Here is an 18,930-nt window from a genome sequence, read left to right as displayed (position 1 = left end):
TTTTGCTGTCATCTACTTATGTCCTGGCCCCCTGACCACACTCCTTGAAGACTTTGGCCCCTGACTCCTGTCTTCCTGCCCACCTCAGGTCTTCTGCAAACTCAGATGGTTTCAGTCTACATGCTAGCACCTTGGCTCCTTGTTGGACTCAATGCCATTGACGCACCTCTGGGTTGCTGTAGTAACTTACTCCAACAACCTGTATCACACGTCTCCAGGAGAGCTGCACTGTAATGTCATGTCTGGTCTCTGACCACAACATCCCAGCCCTCCAGTTCTTTCTGTCTCTTAGCCCCAAGAAGCCTGGTCTTTTTGTCTGGTGAGACTTCCAGCTCTGTGGCTCCATTCTTTCCTTACACACTGTTCCACCTACCCCTATGTATTCACTTCTCTTCTTAACCAGCTTTGGTTCTGCAATACTTTACCTCTGCTCTTTAACCATATGGCCTCCTTTTGTTTACTGACCTTCTAAACTAGTTTCACAGCTTCAGACTTACTTTTCCAGTACTTCTTCCATGTTGTAGTTAGGGAGATCACTCTAGTAAACATCATCATATTACTCCCTGCCTAAATCTTCTAATACTCCCCATTGCCAACTACCACTCAGTCCCAAAATGTACCAAGCTTCCACAGGTATCCATACCTTCACATGTACTTGAACTTCTTCCTTGTTCTTTGCCTGAAAAACTCCTATTCTTCAAGATCCAGTTCAGATATCATCTCCAGGAAGTCTTTACTGATTTCTCTTCCCTACCTAGTATAGGTACCCCTGCTATGTGCCATCATGAACACAGGTTCATTGGAATTGCAGGCCTGGTTATCCTGTAGCATCATTGTCTGCTAACTAGTCTGACTCCACTTCTCAGCTGTAAGCACCTGAGGACAGACACTCAATTGATCTTTGTTGAATTAACTGGGTATAGGTGCTGGATGGATTGGTTTTGTTTGTTTGATATCAGTTTGATTATATTTTTCTAAAGATAGGAGGACTTTGAACATGTTTTTATACTGAAAGTATAGAGTTGTAATAATTAGAAAGCAAGAGGTTGGAGGTTTGGTGGAATAAGGGATAATGAATTGAACAAGTACCCAAAGGGGCAGAAAGTAGGATTCCTGCAGGGTATGGTTATGGTGTACACCTGTAATCCCAGCACTAGGGAGGCTGAGAATCACAAATTGGAGGCAAGCCTAAGCTACACAACAAGACTGTCTCACTGGGCGCTGATGGCTGATGCCTGTCATCCTATTTGCCAGTCCAGGCAAATAGTTCTTGAGAGCCTATCTCAAAAATACCCAACACAAGCTGGTGGAGTGGCTTAAGTGATAGAGTGTCTGCCTAACCCTGAGTTCAAGCACCAGTACCACCAAAAAAAAAAAAAATCCACATAAAGGGCTGGCTGAATAGGTGAAGTGGTAGAGTGGCTGCCTAGCAAGCCTAAGAACCTGAGTTCAAATCCCAATACCACCAAAAAAAAAAATAGTAGATTTGGCCTCATGACCTAAAATTCAGATACACATAGAAAATGGAAGCAAAAGTTTCACTAAACAATACATATCCTTTACATGATGTCTTCTGATATTTTCTATTCCATTCTACCTACTTTAAAATAGTGGTCAAGATACTGTATATGGGTGAGCTGTGTCCCTCAAAAAATTCGTATGTTGAAGTCCTAAGGCCCAGTTACCTCAGAATGTGATCTTATTTTGAGATAGGTTCTTTACAGAGGTAATCAAGTTAAAATATGGTAATTAGGGTGGATCCTAGTCCAAAATGACTGGTATTCTTATAAAAAGGGGAAGTTTGGAGGTTGTCTCCAATATAGAGAGAACAGCATGTGAACATGAAGGTGACCATCTACAAGCCAAGGAGAGAAGCCTAGAATACTCTTCCTTTCAGCCCTCCAGAAGGAATCAACCCTGGCATCACTGTGATTTTGGGTTTCGAGCCTCCAGCACATGAGTTGAATTTCTGTTGTTTAAAGCACTCACTTAGCAGTTCGTTGTTACAGCAGCACTACCAAACTGATACGTTTACCAAATTGACCTTGTGGCTCACTATTGGGTTGCAATTGCAGTTTACAGACCATAATGCCTTCTCTCGTGCAATTTATTTTTTTAGTACAGGGTTTGAACTCAGGGCTTTGTGCTTGCTAAGTAGGTGCTCTACCACATGAACTACTCAGCCCCACTCTCATGCAATCTTTATAGCTACTTGGTGGAATGGCAGGGCCTGGAGGAAGCTAAGGCAATGAGGTCAATATGAGTGTGGTGTCATTAATGAAGATCTGGTTGTCTCTGCAATTACACAATCTGAAGATGAGTACTTCCTTAAATTTTGTACCCTGGGCACCTCACTGTAGTCCAGGCTTTGTTGAAGTAGGTATAACTAGTGTTCCCATTTGAAGGGTTTACACACAGTCACAGGGCTGTAAGATGAAGTCAGATCCCTGGCAGATTTGCCTCTAAATTCTGGGTTCTTCACATGACATCACCGTGTAGCCATTGTAGTAATTAGTTAGAAAGGAAAACAATAAATATTATTTTCCTACTAGTATTTGCTTCTCACCTTTCCACTCCCTGAAAGGAGCCAAAGTTGGAGACTGCATTTACTCTTTCCCCTCCTCCTGCCTGTCTTTGGGGACTTGGACTTCCTAAGGCCCTCCAAAGGCAAAGCCTGGCTTCCACAGCTGTCTGTGGATGTCCTCAGGGAGAGTGGCACCAGTTAGCACATAAAAAGGGTGTGTGTCATGAGCACACATGTGCTCCACCCTCAATTCATCCAAGTATTAGTTGTTAGACCAGCGTTTGGACGGATTCCCTGCCTGCCATCTCCATGTTTGCTGCTCTCCTCTTCCAGCCACTGCCTTGCAGATGCAACAAACTCATAAATGTGCTCACCTCCACTAGGCTTTGTCCTATCATAATATCAGAGGCAGTAATATCATCCCCAAATCTAGGGATCTGTCTGTGGGATGGAGACCCTGCCTCACACCTGGTTTATTCTGGGCCATAAAAATTGTGTGTGATGTTCAGTATGTGCCAGGCATTGTTCTAAACCTTCACACGTAGCATCACATTTCATTCTCACAACCTTACAAGTTAAGGTTTATTTGTTCCACTTTATAGATGATGAAACGGAATCCCAGAGTTGTGCAGTTAGTTTTGGCAGAATCTGAACCTAAGCAGCCCATGCTCAGAGTTCAAGCTCTTAACTGCTGTACCTGCAGCTTGTTCCTACCCTCTGCTGACTGGTTGGACCCATACACGTGTACTGGAGCCGACAAGGTGGTTCACAAGGACGGGGAGGGGAGGAATCAGTTCTGGCGCCAGGGGGCAGCATAGGCCTAGCTTTGGCCCTTCAGTCCGGCGCTGGAGAGCGGAAGGAGCAAAAACCTCTTCCAAACCTCTCCGACCCTCTCCGCCCCCCAACCCCCAACATCACCCTTTCCACACACCTCTTGTTTATCAGATTTGGGGACTCAAAATCTTCCTTAGGTCTCGTGTTCTCCTCCAGCAAGAACTGCAGAACAATCTACTAGTTACGATGACTCTGAAGCTGAGTAAGAAGCTGTGTGCGTGTGCGTGTGTCTCCACTGTGTGGCGTTGTGAGCCTGCCTGCACGTGAGTGTGCATGTGTGCGGTGTGTGTGTAGTCTTGTGGTAGCTGCAGAAATTGTGCATGCGTGTGTTTGTTTCTGGGCGTGTCTCAGTGTTTACCCCAGAAATAGATAGGAACTTCGCCAAGGCTGCACTGCAAATTCGTATTCAAACTCGTCCCTTGGGAATCGCAGGCAGCACTCCCGGGTTTAGCAGTAGGGCTTGAGGAGTGATATCCTGTGAGGAGCTGGCAAAAACAATCTTTGTCGGAGGGACTCCTGGAGTCTTCTAGAACTCGGAGCCCAAGGGGTCCTTTCCCCCACCTCCTCCCATCACTGTCACGCGACCTCTAAGGCGTTCCCACCGCTAACCTAGGAGTTCCAGACAGTCGCTAGCTCCCGGGCTGCTTTCCAGGGTCCTCCACTGGAAGGAGCGCAGAGCCCAGTGGCATTTGTTTCTTCAAAGTCCCGGGGGAGTCCAGTTCCTGGTGGCCCCAAACTCCAGCCCTGAGAACGTTTGAGTATGAGAGCCAAACAATTTAGGATGGCACGTCTCTGTTTGATACTAGGTAACTTTTGGGAGAAAAGTTGATCATTTTTGAGAAGGATAGAGTCAGTGGGGGTCAGCCTCCCCTCCAGCTGGCTCTAGGGCCTGGAGCCCAGTACTGCCCTCCAAAGGACGTGCTTCCTCACCCTGCACAGAAGGCACACATGTTCACCCCACTTTCTTCCTCTTCCTCCTCCAGCCCACTTTCTCTTCTCTGTGTCGTCAGAGCTCCAGGGAGGGACCTGGGTAGACAGAGAAGCCGGAAACAGCAGGCTGGGCAGCCAGGGCTTACACCGAAGAGGAAGGCCGGGAGAGGAGAGAGAGAGAGAGAGAAAAGAGAGTGAGAGAGTGTGTGTGTGTGTGTGTGTGTGTGTGTATGTGTGTGTGTTGCTTTTCTTTTTGGTGGTGGTGGCAGAGGGAGTAGGGCCAGCCCTGAACTCGTTGGACAGAGCTACAGACCCATGGGGCCTGGCAGTGCCCGCTGAGAGGGAGAAGACGGCAAAGGGCTTGCCGAGGTGAGGGGATGCCTGCGAGGAGGGAGGGTGGGGGGCCTTTGACTATGAGTGTGGGGGATGTAGTAACGGGGCCTCTTGGGATCCTCCCCTGGGCGGGGCAGATGGTCCCCTAGAAATTGTTTCAGCTAGTGTTAGTGACACTGGGTTTTGGCAGTTTCTGATTCTCAGAGGACTCGGGTGGGTACAGGCCTCCGCACTCCCCTCCCCCATTGGTCAGTTTCTCCACACCCTCAGCCCTGCTCTTACAGGAGCATGGGAAGTCAGGGAAGGAGGTGAAGGATGGCCCTCTGTCCTCTGGGTGCTACCCCTCCCTAGAAGGTTGCCAGAGGGCCGTGGGCTTGTCCAACCCGTTGTGTCCCCTGCTAAAAGGTTCCAGTTCAGGGTGTGGCTGGAGGGTGATCGAGCCCCAAATGTAGACCTCATGGTGCCCCAGAGGAGGGGGAATTTCCCCCTCAAAACTGCTCCACGCTTGGCTGCTGTAGACGCTGAGATTTCCCGGCGGGCGAGCAGCGTGGGGTTAACCCTCCTCGTGCTGACCTGGCTCCACCTACCTGTGCCATTCCCGACCCCAACGCTACAGCCACTGCCACTGCCACATAAGCACATTAGGCAACTCGCAGAAGCCCTTTTGACTTTAGATACTGTGATCCCACAATCAAAGGACTCGGGAATGTAAGGGTGGAGGTGATGGGGTTTAAGCCACCAAGCGGAGGAGGAGCTGGGACGTCGGGCTTCCCCGGCCAGTCTGGGAGGGATCTGGGAGGGAACTCTGGCCCCGCCCCCTGTACCGAAGCTCCTCCCTCTCTGCCAGGCAACTGAAGTCAAAAGTCTATCCTGGACAGATAAGTTTACTCAGGCTTGTCTGGGACTGGGGAGGGAGGAAGATTGGAAATTTGAAGCCAGGCCATGTCAAGAGGCTGGTCACTCAACAAGGGAATATATACCTGTAACTCCAAGAGGCTGAGACAGAAGAATCAAAAGTTCAAACTCAGCCTGTGTTACATAGTGAGATCCTGTCTCAAAAACAACTCCCCTCCATACATACACACAAGGGGATATAGGGAAATGGGGGCTTCCTGTGGCTTTGGGGAGGTCTCATCAATCCCCAGTAAAGTAGGAGTAGGGTCAAAGGTCTGGAATCTGAGAAGTTAGAGATGGGGAAGGAAGAGAAAAGAATGGAGTGCTACTTTAAATTGAAAACAGACTGAAGGAGTCTTCATCAGGTGTCAAACCCTGAGGAGAATGGTTAGAGAAAGGCCTGTTGGAGGACCCTGAGCAGATGGGAACGCTTCTACCTTTGAAAGAAAAGAGCTCAGGGGAAGAGAGACTGGAAAAAAGAGGGGCAAGAAGGTTTGGGGATGGGTATGTCCAGAGAAGGAGGTTCCTTTGGGAACCTTGGAACAGTTGAAAGGCTCCAAGACCAAGAGGAATGGGGGTTCCTGTGTTTGGGGAGACCCAGAGAGTTTCTATCCCACCCTCCCACTCCTCTCTGGGAGATGGACATTATGAGAAGCATGAACTGAGAGACCCCTAAGAAACCACCGGTCCATGCAGCCCTTCTTGAAGCCCTTGGGGGAATGGGGAATAACCCCCAACTCTACTTCTCTCATCTCTACCTTCCCTCTCCTTTTCTTCTCTCCCACCAGCCTTCTAGCCCTCTGGCTTCCTCACCTGCTCTTCTACACTCCTCACTCCAGGCCAGTGAATCCCATTATTTCTCTAGTCTTGCCCTCTTCCTTTCATCTCTACTTTTCTCTTTTCTCCATCTCCTCACACCCTTCCCCTCTTCTTAGGATGATGGGACTTGGATCAGACAGTACAGTATGGTGGTTAATCCCCACTCCTATTCAGAGCCTGACTTCCAACTCACTTGCCCAGTGGCCTTGGGCAAGTTAGAGAACCATTTTAGTCTTAGTTTCTTCATCTGTGAAGGAGCATAAGTACATATTTTAAAAATTATTGCTGGGGATCTAGCTCAGTGGTAGACCACTTGCCTAGCATGCATAAGGCCCTAGGTTCTGTCACTAGCACTACACAGACACACAAAAATTGTTGTGAGGTTCCAATGAAATAATATATTGAGTGGAGTGGAATACCTCCCATAGAGTATGTACAGAATAAATAGTTGCTATTATCACTATATCTTCTTCTTCATCATCTAGCCTGATGACTTCCGTTCTTTTTTTCTTTTTCCCCTTTGGTACTGGGGATTGAACACTGGGCCTTGCAAATGGTAAGCAGGAACATTACCACTGAGCTACATCCCTAGCTTGGAAATCAATCCTCTCTCCCTCCCTCCCTCTCTCTCTACCACTTGAGCCTTACCTCCAGCCCGATCCTGGTGATTTTCTAAGGTTCAGGAGCCTTAGAATTTTGTGAGGTTTCAAGGGACACCTTTGGGGTCAGGAGGTGGAAAGAGGGAAGACCTGTTGGAGTTCCTGACTTCTATACTTGTCTATAACAGAACAACTCCCATTTTGCACCTTTTATGTACAGTAGTCTATCTCCATCCGTGCTTTCACTGTCCATGGTTTTAGTTACCACAGTAAACCATACTCTGAAAATACTAAATGGAAAATAACAGAAGAAACAATTCATAAGATTTAAATAACTCTTATTATGGTCTATTGTTATAATTGTTTGATTTTATTATTAGTTATTGTTATTAATTTTGTCCTATATCTAATTTATAAATTAAACTTTATCATAGGTATATATGCATGGGGGAAAAAGTAGGCATTGGTTCAATAGTATCTTTTTTTTTTTTTTTGGCAGCCCTGGGGTTTGAACTCAGGGCCTCTGGCTTGCTAGGCAGGCACTCTTACCACTTGAGCCACTCCACCAGCCCCTCCCCCCTTTTTGGCAGCTCTGAGATTTGAACTCAGGGTAGGCAAGTGCACTACCACTTGAACCGTGATCCCAGCCCTTTTTGCTTTAATTATTCTTGAACTAGGGTCTCATGTTTGTGACCTGGCTGGCCTGGACCATGATTCTTTTATGCTTCCCTTGTAGGGATGACAGGTGCATCTTACCATGCCCAGCTTTTTATTGGTCGAGATGGGTTCTTTCAGACTTTTTGTGTGGGCTAGCCTTGAACCTTGACCCTCTCGGTTTCTGCCAGGTAGCTAAGATTACAGATGTGAGCCACAGGAGCCTGGCCCTTAAGTTTCTCTTTTCTTTATGTTTTGGTGGTATTAGGGTTTGAACTCAGGGCCCGGCAAGGGTTTGATACTACCTGCTGTTTCAGGTACTATTTGCAGCTTCAGTTATCTGCACAATGTCTTAGAACATGTCTCCTGCAGATAAGGGAGGACCACTGTGTTGGGATTCCATGGATTCAGAACTAAAATTGTCTACTGCTTAACAGAGCTTAAAAAGAGCTGGACATGGTGTTATGCACCTTGGTCCCAACTACTGGGCAGGTTGAGGCGGGAGAGTCATGCTTTCAGGAGACTGCGACCAGCTTGGGAAACATAGCAAGACCCCATAACAAAAAAGAGCAAAGGTTTAGGTAGTTCTCCATTCATCCAGCCCTTGTATTGTATGGATGAGAAGATCAAGAGTGCAGGGTCTTTGCCCACAGAGCTAGAGCCAGGTTCAGAGCTGCAACCCAAGTTTTCTGGCTTCTCTAGGATGCTTTTTCCCTACTTCCTTGTGCCCCCTTGTCACTCCACTTCTCTGGCTGAAGCTCAGCTCCTTTAATCCCTATTGCCCGCATCTACCATTGAAGGTTTTGCCCTGTTTCAGGCAAGGATGCCTGTGATCTAAGGTGGCCTGGCTGCAAGTGGCAGTGGGGACAGTCTCTGAGAAGGACATCTTCAGTCTTCCCCAGAAGCTAGGCCAAGTTTCTTGGGCACCTCTTGGAGAAGCTTTGTTCTTCTGTTCTAGGCACCCTCCAAACCTCAGATCATGTCTCTGTGGGGTCTGGTCTCCAAGATGCCCCCAGAAAAGCTGCAGCGGCTCTATGTTGACTTCCCCCAACACCTGCGGCATCTCCTGAGTGACTGGCTGGAGAACCAGCCCTGGTGAGCCCTACTGACCTAGGTCCTCCCTCCCACATCATTCCTTTCTTTAGAGTCTCTCCCTACCCACAAAATTTGGGACTGAGGACTTGTTCCACATGTGGTGGCTTAGACTTAGCAGGGAATCTGTGCCCCACCAAGATGAACAAGTATGCATGCTGACATGTGGGTGCCCCACTTCTTAGGAAACTTAGCCAAAGAGGAGGGAGGTTGGAGCTGGGGCAGAGGCACTTCTCATAAGGACAGAAGATTGGGGAGCAAGAGGTGTGATGCCTGCAGAGGACCAAGGTGGAGAATAAGGAGAGGGAAAGGAATCACTGAGCTATTGTCTGTGAGAGGAGGGTCAAGACTGCTGAAGAAGCCCTGGCCTAAGGCATCCTCATCCTGATGTTCCTACAGGGAGTTCCTGATTGGTTCAGATGCTTTCTGCTGCAAAATGGCTAGTGCCCTACTTTCAGCCACTGTCCAGCGTCTTCAGGCTTCCGCAGGAGAGCAGGGGGAGGGGAGTGCCATCTTGCAACACATCAACACCTTGGAGGTTGGGCAGAAGGGGGAAGGAGAAGGTTGGGGTGGGACTGAGGTGGAGCTGGGTGACCATTGGACACTGGAAGAAAACTGACTGGGTGGTGGAGGGTGTTGTAAGCAAAATGGTATTCCTGTGGTTAGCTGCTAGCTAGCATGCAAATTAAATTTTAAAAGTATGCAAATGCATGGAACTTCTGGAGTCTACAGTTGTGCTGACTTTCAGTGTGACTGGGAACCTGGGAATTGGAGGGGAAGGAGGACATGGATAAGAGCCAGGCTAACAGCCCACCACCCTCACTTCCATAGAGCATATATCAGAGGGACCCTTTGAAGCTGGTGGCTACTTTCAGACAAATACTTCAAGGGGAGAAAAAAGCTGTTATGGAACAGGTATTGTGAAATCCCATTTCCCACCCTGACTCAGGACTGTCTAGGACTTTAGCCTGAACTGTGGGAAACTAGAAAGAATTAGAAATTCTGGAAAAACTCCACGTGTTCTAGACCTAGAATGACCAAAGAAAGTTTCTGGGGTCAGAATGAACCAAGCCAAGTTTAGAGAAGTTTCAAATAAATGACCGAAAGTCACGAGTCCTGGGAATGACAGAGTAAAAGGGGAGCACTTGTTCTACCAAAAGCTAGGTCTTCTTCCCAGGGGATTCCAAAAAAAGGATAGGAAGGGAAGCTGTGTCTCTCCTTTTCTTTAGAGCACAGTGGAGGTTAGTATAAAGTGACGAATAGAGTGTGTTTCTCCTCTTGGTGTCTGTTCCTTCTACTCAGTTTCGCCACCTGCCAATGGCCTTCCACTGGAAGCAGGAAGAACTCAAGTTTAACACAGCTCTGCGGAGACTACAACATGGAGTGGGGGAGACCCGCCTTCTTCGGGAAGCCCTGCAGCAGGGGACTGAGGCTGGCCAAGGTGGGGATCAGTGCCTGAGACTTTGAGACAGTTCTGGGCAGTGTGTGGGAGTGATCCCCTCTTGGATGTCAGCTTTGACTAAATCTCCATTCTCTCTATATCCCTGATTTCTGTCCTTACCCTCAGTATCTCTACACGGCTTGATAAAAACTCCTGCCAATGGGACTGGGCCAACTGAGGTGAGTAATGGACTGAGAGGTGGAGATTGAGCTCAAAGTACAGATGGAAGGATGGAGGTGACACAGACAGACACACACTGAAGTGGGGGAAGGGAGTGGCAGGAAGGTGAGAAAGACAGCCCTATTCCAAGTAGCTGGGTGAGGCAGCAGTGTGTAGCCCAGGCTTAGGTTCCTTCCTCCCTACCCGTAGGCCCTGACCGCGCGGCTGCAGGAGACTGTGGGGGAGCTGGAGGCCACCCAAGCCCTGGTGTTGAAGAGGATCCAGATTTGGAAACGGCAGCAGCAGCTGGCAGGGAATGGCGCACCCTTTGAGGAGAGCCTGACTGCACTACAGGAGAGGTTAGAGCAAGGCTGACTGGGAAAGGGAGTGTGATGGAGGTGGGCACCTGCTGTCCCTGATGGAGGGTTCAGGGGTGTAAGAGAAAAAGAAGCCAGGTGGGAGGCCTGGGGTGGGCCAAGACTCAGAGAAGCCATCTCCAGCTGGCTGAGCACAGTTTTTAGGTCATATACTATACAAAATCACACTATATGTGATTGTACGATATATGTACAATCACAGTTACAAGTTCATCCAACCCATGCTTCTCTTTCCAAGCCCATGCCCAGAGGAATGGGGAGCTTTTTTCTATTTGGTCTTTTGGGCGGGTACTTTCAAATTTACCCTAAAACAGTTAGTGTTAGCAGTTATCCTAGGTACCAGAGCCCTGGGGAAGAGGCAGCTGGGTTTCCTCAGAAAGTCTAAGCTCTAAGAATGAACTTCCCACCCAGAGCCAAGGAAGTCCCAGAACCCCCTTCAGCTCAGGTGCCTGGCCTCTGCACCTACTACCTACCCCATCCCTGCCCTCACAATATCCTGCTTTTTCCCTGGGTTAGGGGAAGGGGATCTGGGCCAGAGCAAAAAGCCTGAATCCTGTGCCCTCTGACCACTGTCCTGGCCCCAGGTGTGAGAGCCTGGTGGACATTTATTCCCAGCTACAGCAGGAAGTAGGGGCAGCTGGTGGGGAGCTTGAGCCCAAGACCCGGGCATCACTGATTAGCCGACTAGATGAAGTCCTGAGAACCCTGGTGACCAGGTAGGTCCTGAGAGCCCCCAGCCTGGCCTCCCAGACCCCAAGGAAAGAAAGGGGGTAAAATTGTGAGGAGGCCCCCAGGAGGGATCCAGCCTTTAACTCCCCTCTATCCTCATTCCTAGCTCTTTCCTGGTGGAGAAGCAGCCCCCACAGGTTCTGAAGACTCAGACCAAATTTCAGGCTGGTGTTCGATTCCTGCTAGGCTTGCGTTTCCTGGGGGCCTCAGCCAAGCCTCCACTGGTCAGGGCCGACATGGTGACTGAGAAGCAGGCGAGGGAGCTGAGCCTGCCCCAGGGGTCTGGGGCTGGAGCGTAAGCTGGGGCTGGACCCACGGCTGGGGTAATGGACACAAGAGGACCCCGGGCGGCTGGTACCATGAAGAGCAGGGGCATGAGGAAAGAGTCCCCTGGCTTGTGGAGATCCCGAATGATCAAGGCAGAGGAAGGGAAGGACTTCATTCAGTCTCAAAAGGGGGGAGGCTTCAGAATTTGTCCAAGATATGATCTTCTTCTTTAAGAACCCAAGCAAGGGGCTAAGGGTATATCTCAGTGGTCGAGTGATTACTTAGCAAACAATCAGAATCTGTGCTGGCATCTCCAACTCAGCTGCCCACAGTTGCAAGATCAGCTATTAAATACATCAGGGGTCCAGGAAGATTGTCTGGAATATGGACACCCATACAGGCAGGCCATCCCATGTGGCACCCTGAAAGATAGACTTGAACTAATGATGGTGCAGCCACCATGTCTGCTCAGGCCCAGCACCCAAGCAACCTGCAGGGAAAGTGCTAGGGATAAACCATCCTCACTAAGTCTGTTTCCTTGTCTGTTAAAGGTAAGTTTAGATGAGGAAGAATAAGTGTGCAAGGCCCTGAGTTCAGTCCCTAGTAACACACACACACACACACACACACACACACACACATATGCACAAACAACTCAAGCAAGGAGATCTAAGGCTAGTGGCAGCAGGTAGTTTGCACCATTCTCCCATGGACTAGAGCTCTTCCCCATGCCTGATCTAGCTGGGATGAGCTCCTTCACATTCTGACCCCTCTGGCAGGGAGAGCACTGGGGAGATCATCAACAACACAGTGCCCCTGGAGAACAGCATCCCGGGGAACTGCTGCTCAGCCCTGTTCAAGAACCTGGTGAGAAGCTGCAGGGTGCAGGTGGGGAGAGAGCAGTGGGACTGCTTGGATAGGATGTTAGGAGCTCCAGAGAAGTGACCTCTTCTGTCCTTTGCTCACCCGCTCTCTTCCACCCCCACCCCCGCCTCAGCTCCTGAAGAAAATCAAGCGGTGTGAGCGGAAGGGCACTGAATCTGTCACTGAGGAGAAGTGTGCAGTGCTCTTCTCTACTAGCCTTGTGCTTGGCCCCAACAAACTCCCTGTCCAGCTCCAGGTGAGTCCTGACCCCAGCTCTGCCACAGTCTGGGACCCCATGTCCTCCTCCATGCCTGAATCTTCACCCCTCCTGATGGCTCTGTACCCCAAGTGTCTGGGATTCATGTACATTTGGGCCAGGGCAAGTGGGGAGGAGCAAGACCACAGAATATGCATCCAGGGAATAGTAGTGTGCAGCAACTGATTTTATCAAGCACTTTTTATACATCAGGGCACTGTTTTAAGTCACACACACACACACACACACACACACACACACACACACCTCAAGACCTTTTTATAGACCACGCTCTGTTTTAAGCAATACACACACGCTTGGTTTTCACAATAAATATTTTAAGGCAGATATTCTTACTAGCCTTATTTTATAGATAAGACTTGGGATACAAAGAGATTCAGTAGTTTGCCTAGATCTCACAGCTACTAGGTATTGATATTTGACCCCTGGAAGTCTCATTGAGCTTCAGAAAGCATTTAGTGACATGCCACAAGCTCTTTAACTATGTCATGTGAGCCATTAACTCCCCTGCATGCTCCGAGCCAGCCCTCTAGGATACACCTCTGGCTCAGTTAAGGAGAAATGCTTGTTCTTACCCCTTTAGGCCCTGTCTCTGCCCTTGGTGGTCATTGTCCATGGTAACCAAGACAACAATGCCAAAGCTACTATCCTCTGGGATAATGCCTTCTCTGAGATGGTGAGGAAATACCTCAAGGGAGGGGTGGGGCAAGGATGAGTTCTAGCACATGGTGTGTCAGCTGGTGGGTGGCAGGCGTGTTCAGATGCATGTGACTTTAACTCCTTCTCGTGGGTCAGCTTTTGTGCTTCTGACCTTTTTTCATCCCAGTCCTGACAATTTTACTGTTGTGGCACCAGAAACTTTTACTGAAAAAATACCATGTTTGAAAGCTAGCTCAGGGTACACTGAAGGAGGGGCATGTCAGGAAGGTGAGAAGGATAAAGGCCTCCAGAGATGATAGCCTGAGGCACTCTGTTCCTCCCCTTCCCCCCCAGGACCGTATTCCCTTTGTGGTGGCTGAGCGGGTACCCTGGGAGAAGATGTGTGAAACTCTGAACCTCAAGTTCATGGCTGAGGTGGGGACCAACCGGGGACTGCTCCCAGAGCACTTCCTCTTCCTGGCACAGAAGATCTTCAATGACAACAGCCTTAGCATGGAGGCCTTCCAGCATCGTTCTGTATCCTGGTCACAGTTCAATAAGGTCATCCCCCTGCTCTTTGGACCTCCCACCCTCAAGCTTTTCATCCTCAGGGCACCCAAGGCCTCCCCAGGCTCTACCCGGGGTACCGCAAGGATTTTCACAGCCCCCATCGTGCCTATCAAGAAGGCCTCTGACATGGCCCAGGCAGGAAAACCCCTCCATCCTAGGTGTCTCCCCAGAAGTTGCATTTTCTGGCATTCCTCAGGTCTTGGTTTGGGGACCCTCTGTCCTTCCTTTTTACCTGTGACTTGCATGAATCACTCAGATTGTGTGCAAACAGAACTCTAATTCAAAGATGACTTTGACCCATTAGGAAAATAGTTCCTATTGCAAAATCTGAGTGAAATTCCAGAGGGACAGCAGTAATATCGCTACCTAGTGTGCTGTGTTTATTATATGCCAGGCACTATGGCACTGTTTCACAGTGTGCTATCTTACTTATCCTCCCAATATCCCTTTAAGGTAGGTATTATTTTTAGTCCCATTTTTAGGGATAAGTAGTTTGTCTAAGGCTTTACAGCAGGTGACAGGCATGGCTATAATAGAGCCTTGTATTTCTTTTCTTTTTGAGGCAGGGTCTGGATATGTATCCCAGGCTGGCCTAAACTTGTGATTCTCCTTCCTCAGCCTCCCAAGTGCTGAGGTTACAGGCATGCATCCTCATACTCAGCAGGAAACTTGACTCTTGCTGCTAACTACTGTAGTTTACTGCTTCCAAAATGAGGTGGCTTAGGACTTAGTCAGTTAAAAGACAAGGGGAAGGAGATCTTATGTTTCAGTTGACACCCAGCTGGGTAAACACAGTTGTGTATTGCTGTCTTTAAACAAAAAAAGGAAGAAAGAGAAGCCCATGTGACCAGAGGATGTGATAGCAGAGGGAGCTGTACAATTACAGCCAGCTATTGCCTTCGTCTGGAATTACACCTTTGCCAGAACTCATTAGGGATTGGGTTTAGCACAGTGGTTACGAGGGGCTCCAGTACCAGACTGCCTGGCCTTAAATACCAGCTTTGCTTCTTCCCAGCTTTATTTGACTCTTCTGGGCTTCCATTTCATCATCTGTAAGATAGGGTTGTTATAATACCTCCCTCCATAGTTATAAAAAATTAACATATGGAAAGGCGTGGAATGGTGCCTAGCACATGATAAGTACTGGTGTTGTCTGTTGTCATTGATGGGCTCAGGTCCAGTTTGGTCCTCAGCTTTTTATGATCTCTTGTATGGCCCTGAGCCTGCCTGCCCTCACCAGGCCCCAGCTTGGGCCTTCCTGGCTCACACTTGTTTCTCTCCACCCCTCAGGAGATCCTGCTGGGCCGTGGCTTCACCTTTTGGCAGTGGTTCGATGGTGTCCTGGATCTCACCAAACGCTGTCTTAGGAGCTACTGGTCAGACCGGTGAGTCTGAGTCCCTGCCCCTGGTGGCCTGAACAGCTAGACCTGGGACTCCCTCTCCACACCCATGGCCACACTCTCATCTTCTCCTTCATCCTGGCCAGGCTGATTATTGGCTTCATCAGCAAGCAGTACGTCACTAGCCTTCTTCTCAATGAACCTGACGGAACCTTCCTCCTCCGATTCAGCGACTCAGAGATTGGGGGAATCACCATTGCTCATGTCATTCGGGGCCAGGATGGTGAGGTTGCCTTAGCCAGTCCTCTGTCTCTGTGTCTATTCTTTCTGGGGTGTCTTCTGGAAGGGAAATGGCCTGGCCTTCCTTGAAGCCAACCTGATTTCAGGAAGTTTTTCCTTTGGTCCAACTTTTCTTTCTCCTTCTATGATCTAAACTTCACCTCTCACTGTGAGCTCATGGCAATGGAGAACAGTGAGTCTCCCTTCCTCAGGACCCCTGCCCTAGGCCCACTCTCTCTTGCCTTGGTGGATCAGGAATGGGTCCTTTGGTGGGGCTGGGGAAGGAGAAATCTGGATAGAGGAGACCCAGGGTCTCATTCCTTTTGCAGGCTCTCCACAGATAGAGAATATCCAGCCATTCTCTACCAAAGACCTGTCTATTCGCTCCCTGGGTGACCGAATCCGGGATCTTGCTCAACTCAGAAACCTCTATCCCAAGAAACCCAAGGATGAGGCTTTCCGGAGTCATTACAAGCGTGAGCTAGAGCTACTATCCCTGATTCCTTCCTGTCATCCACCTCTTTCCTTCACTCCTCTCCCTGCCTGCTGTGTGTCATCCTGACTTCCCTCCCATTTTTGTAGTCCTGCCCATCAGCCCCCTCTCACCTCCCTTCCTCACTAACCATGGAGCACTCCCTGACTCTCCTTTCCTTCCCGTGCCACAGCTGAACAGATGGGGAAGGATGGGAGGGGTTATGTGCCGGCTACCATCAAGATGACTGTGGAAAGGTAGGTGTGGTGGTGTGGATGGTGGGTGGGGCCTGGGGGCCGGTACTTATCTGAAGGAAGGAGTGGTGGCCTCAACCCTTTGTTAGTCACATGTGCCTCTCTCTCTCCTCTAGGGACCAGCCCCTTCCAACTCCAGAGCCCCAGATGCCTGCCATGGTACCCTCTTATGATCTTGGAATGGCCCAGGATCCCTCCATAAGCATGCAGCTTGGACCAGATATGGTGTAAGGAGCCCGAAAGACAGGGAGAGGAGTGGTCTGCAGACAGGCCTTCAGCATGGGCAGCTGGGAGAGCTGGTGTGGCGGGCTGAAGCAGGAAATTTCCCTTTCTATGAAAGGGATTCCCCTTCCCAGACAGGGTGTGGGAGAATACAAGGGAAGGGTTGGCATCAGAGGCTCTGTTTTCTTTCCCCAGGTCCTCAGTGTACCCCCCACACTCTCATTCCATCCCCTCATATCAAAGCCTGCCCCCAGAAGAGTCGGTCAGTGTGCTGCCAGCCTTCCAGGAGTAAGTAAGAACCTTGGAGGATGAGGCGGGACAGCATCCCACTGCAAACCAGGGGTGTTTGTATTTGTTAGGGAAGCCTTCCTATAGGAGGGGCAGACATGCTGACACCCTTCTTTCTCCTCTGTCCACTCATATTAGACATCTATTTCATTTAATTTTTGTTTAGTGGTACTGGGGTTTGAACTCAGGGCCTCAAACTTGCTAGGCAAGCACTCTACCACTTAAGCCATGTCCCCAGTTCCTCTGTTTACACATGAAGGGCGTCAGATCCAGATTGCCTGGGTTTAAATTCCAGCTTTGCCACTTGGCTTCTTGGGCAGGTTACTTAACCTCTAGTGCCTCATTTGTAAAGTAGGGGATAATAATGATAATAATGATTCTATATCTCACATGGTTATTGTGAAGGTTAAAGTAGTTCATAATACATATAAAGGTGAGCATAGTTCCTCATAGCAAAAGCTGTTGTATTTTTCTCTCCTCTTTGTGAAATCTACTCTCACTTATCTGCTGTATTTGTTTATTTGTTTATTTATTTTGGTGCTGCATAGTTGAACTCAGGGCCTGGAGCATGCTAAGCACACGCTCCACCACTGAGATCTGCCCCAGCTTCTGTGTTTTTATTTTTATGTATTCATCTGTTTCATCCTTGATGTGGTCTAGACATTTTTCTTCCCCAAGTAATATTCAGGTGCTTATTAAGTCTCTTAGGCAAGGCACAGGTTGTGCCTACCAGGAGTTGAGAAGAGGGTGAGGACAGGGGATTTACAGCCACTAAGTCAAGAGTCCAAAGAAACATTAGAAATTGGCTAATCTGCACCTCCCTCCCACCTTTTTTACAGAACACTGCTCTCAGAGCACAGAAATGGCTTGCCCAAGGCCATGCAGTCAGTGAACTGCTAAGTGAGGATTGGCCCCAAATCTTGTTTCCTCACTCAGTGGTGTTGACTTTACAATACCCTGCCTTCCTCTGTTTTCTCCTTCCTGCTTCCAGGCCTCACCTGCAGATGACCCCTAACCTGAGCCAGATGAGCCTGCCTTATGACCAGCCTCACCCCCAGTGAGTTACAAAGCCCCTTCTGTCCCCATGTTCCCTCCCTTCACTGGCTTCCCCTCATTCCTCCTTATTTCTTCTTCCTGTTCCTGGCAGGGGCCTACTGCAGTGCCAGCCTCAGGAGCATGCTGTGTCTAGCCCCGAGTCCCTGCTCTGCACAGATGTGACCATGGCAGAAGACAGCTGCCTGAATCCTCCAGTGGGATTTCCCCAGAGCACCTGGTGAGTGGCAGCCCAGGCTGAGACTGAGTAGGGGCAGGAGTGGGTGCTGTGCCTCCACCACTGCCTCTCACCTTTCTGCTCACAGGGTCGGTGAAAATATGTTCCCTCCCCTCCTGCCTCCCACTGAACAAGACCTCACCAAGCTTCTCCTGGAGGGCCAAGGGGAGGCAGGGGGAGGGTCCTTGGGAGCCCAGCCCCTCTTGCAGCCCTCCCCCTATGGGCAGTCTGGGATCTCAATGTCTCACCTGGACCTAAGGGCCAACCCCAGTTGGTGATCCCAGCTGGAGGAGACCAGAGATGCTTTTCTACTGTCTCCATGGACGTGCTCTGGACACCTGCTCATGCTGGTGCCTCCCATCTCCAGCTACTCCTCAGTCAGGAAGAAAAGACTTTGCCAGGAGAATGCACGGTGTGGGGAGCCACTCCACTCCTTCCTTCCTACCACACACCGCTGTCCCCCTCTTCCAGCACTGGAAGTGACGTTTAGGCTCCAAAGTGAGATGCGCGCCAGCACACCTGCACCGCAGAACATACACACAGCTTTCCATGGAGGGTGATGATGAGCTGAGCAGGAAGCACACTGGGTGGGAGCACAGGTTAGGGCACTGAGGGCTTCTCTGAGCAAAGGCCTGGGACAGATGCCGAAACACACAGACACATGCAAACATTTGCACTAAGGGCCAGCACAGAGGGCATGGGTCTAGGTTCATGCCCTGGGGGTATGGAGAAGTTTGGGGGACCCTGAGGAGAGAAAGGGTCTGGACATGCGAGTTTTGCTACTATTAAAAAACAAATTCTCC

General features: G+C 49.5%; 1 protein-coding gene and 1 long non-coding RNA gene across 3 annotated transcripts; one reads left to right on the top strand and one right to left on the bottom strand.

Annotated features, from left to right (window-relative positions):
* Positions 1-3,051: 3,051 nt before the first annotated feature.
* Positions 3,052-5,330, bottom strand: LOC141425778 (uncharacterized). 2 transcript variants are annotated; one of them, XR_012450863.1, is made up of 3 exons: positions 4,289-4,423; positions 3,968-4,102; positions 3,052-3,843 (listed from the first exon to the last, which is right to left on the bottom strand). It is a non-coding gene; the product is annotated as an uncharacterized lncRNA (long non-coding RNA). The 2 variants fall into 2 exon arrangements; XR_012450864.1 differs by adding an exon at positions 5,209-5,330 and having other exon boundaries at positions 3,706-3,843; positions 3,968-4,384.
* Stat6 (signal transducer and activator of transcription 6) lies at positions 4,396-18,569 on the top strand. Its single transcript, XM_020163253.2, has 22 exons — positions 4,396-4,657; positions 8,546-8,682; positions 9,079-9,217; positions 9,511-9,594; positions 9,982-10,120; positions 10,247-10,299; positions 10,490-10,638; positions 11,241-11,372; positions 11,492-11,680; positions 12,432-12,519; positions 12,650-12,772; positions 13,377-13,469; positions 13,787-13,993; positions 15,293-15,387; positions 15,489-15,625; positions 15,951-16,097; positions 16,287-16,350; positions 16,464-16,574; positions 16,765-16,857; positions 17,849-17,914; positions 18,005-18,130; positions 18,216-18,569. Exons 2-22 carry the CDS (start codon positions 8,567-8,569, stop codon positions 18,403-18,405), a joined length of 2,541 nt encoding a protein of 846 aa, XP_020018842.1. The 5' UTR covers positions 4,396-4,657; positions 8,546-8,566; the 3' UTR covers positions 18,406-18,569.
* Positions 18,570-18,930: the final 361 nt, after the last annotated feature.

This window comes from Castor canadensis, chromosome 8 (assembly GCF_047511655.1).
Source record: "Castor canadensis chromosome 8, mCasCan1.hap1v2, whole genome shotgun sequence".
NCBI classification, from domain to species: Eukaryota; Metazoa; Chordata; class Mammalia; order Rodentia; family Castoridae; genus Castor; species Castor canadensis.
The sequence above is the reverse complement of the archived record's forward strand: the minus strand, read 5'-3'. Positions and strand labels throughout refer to the sequence as shown.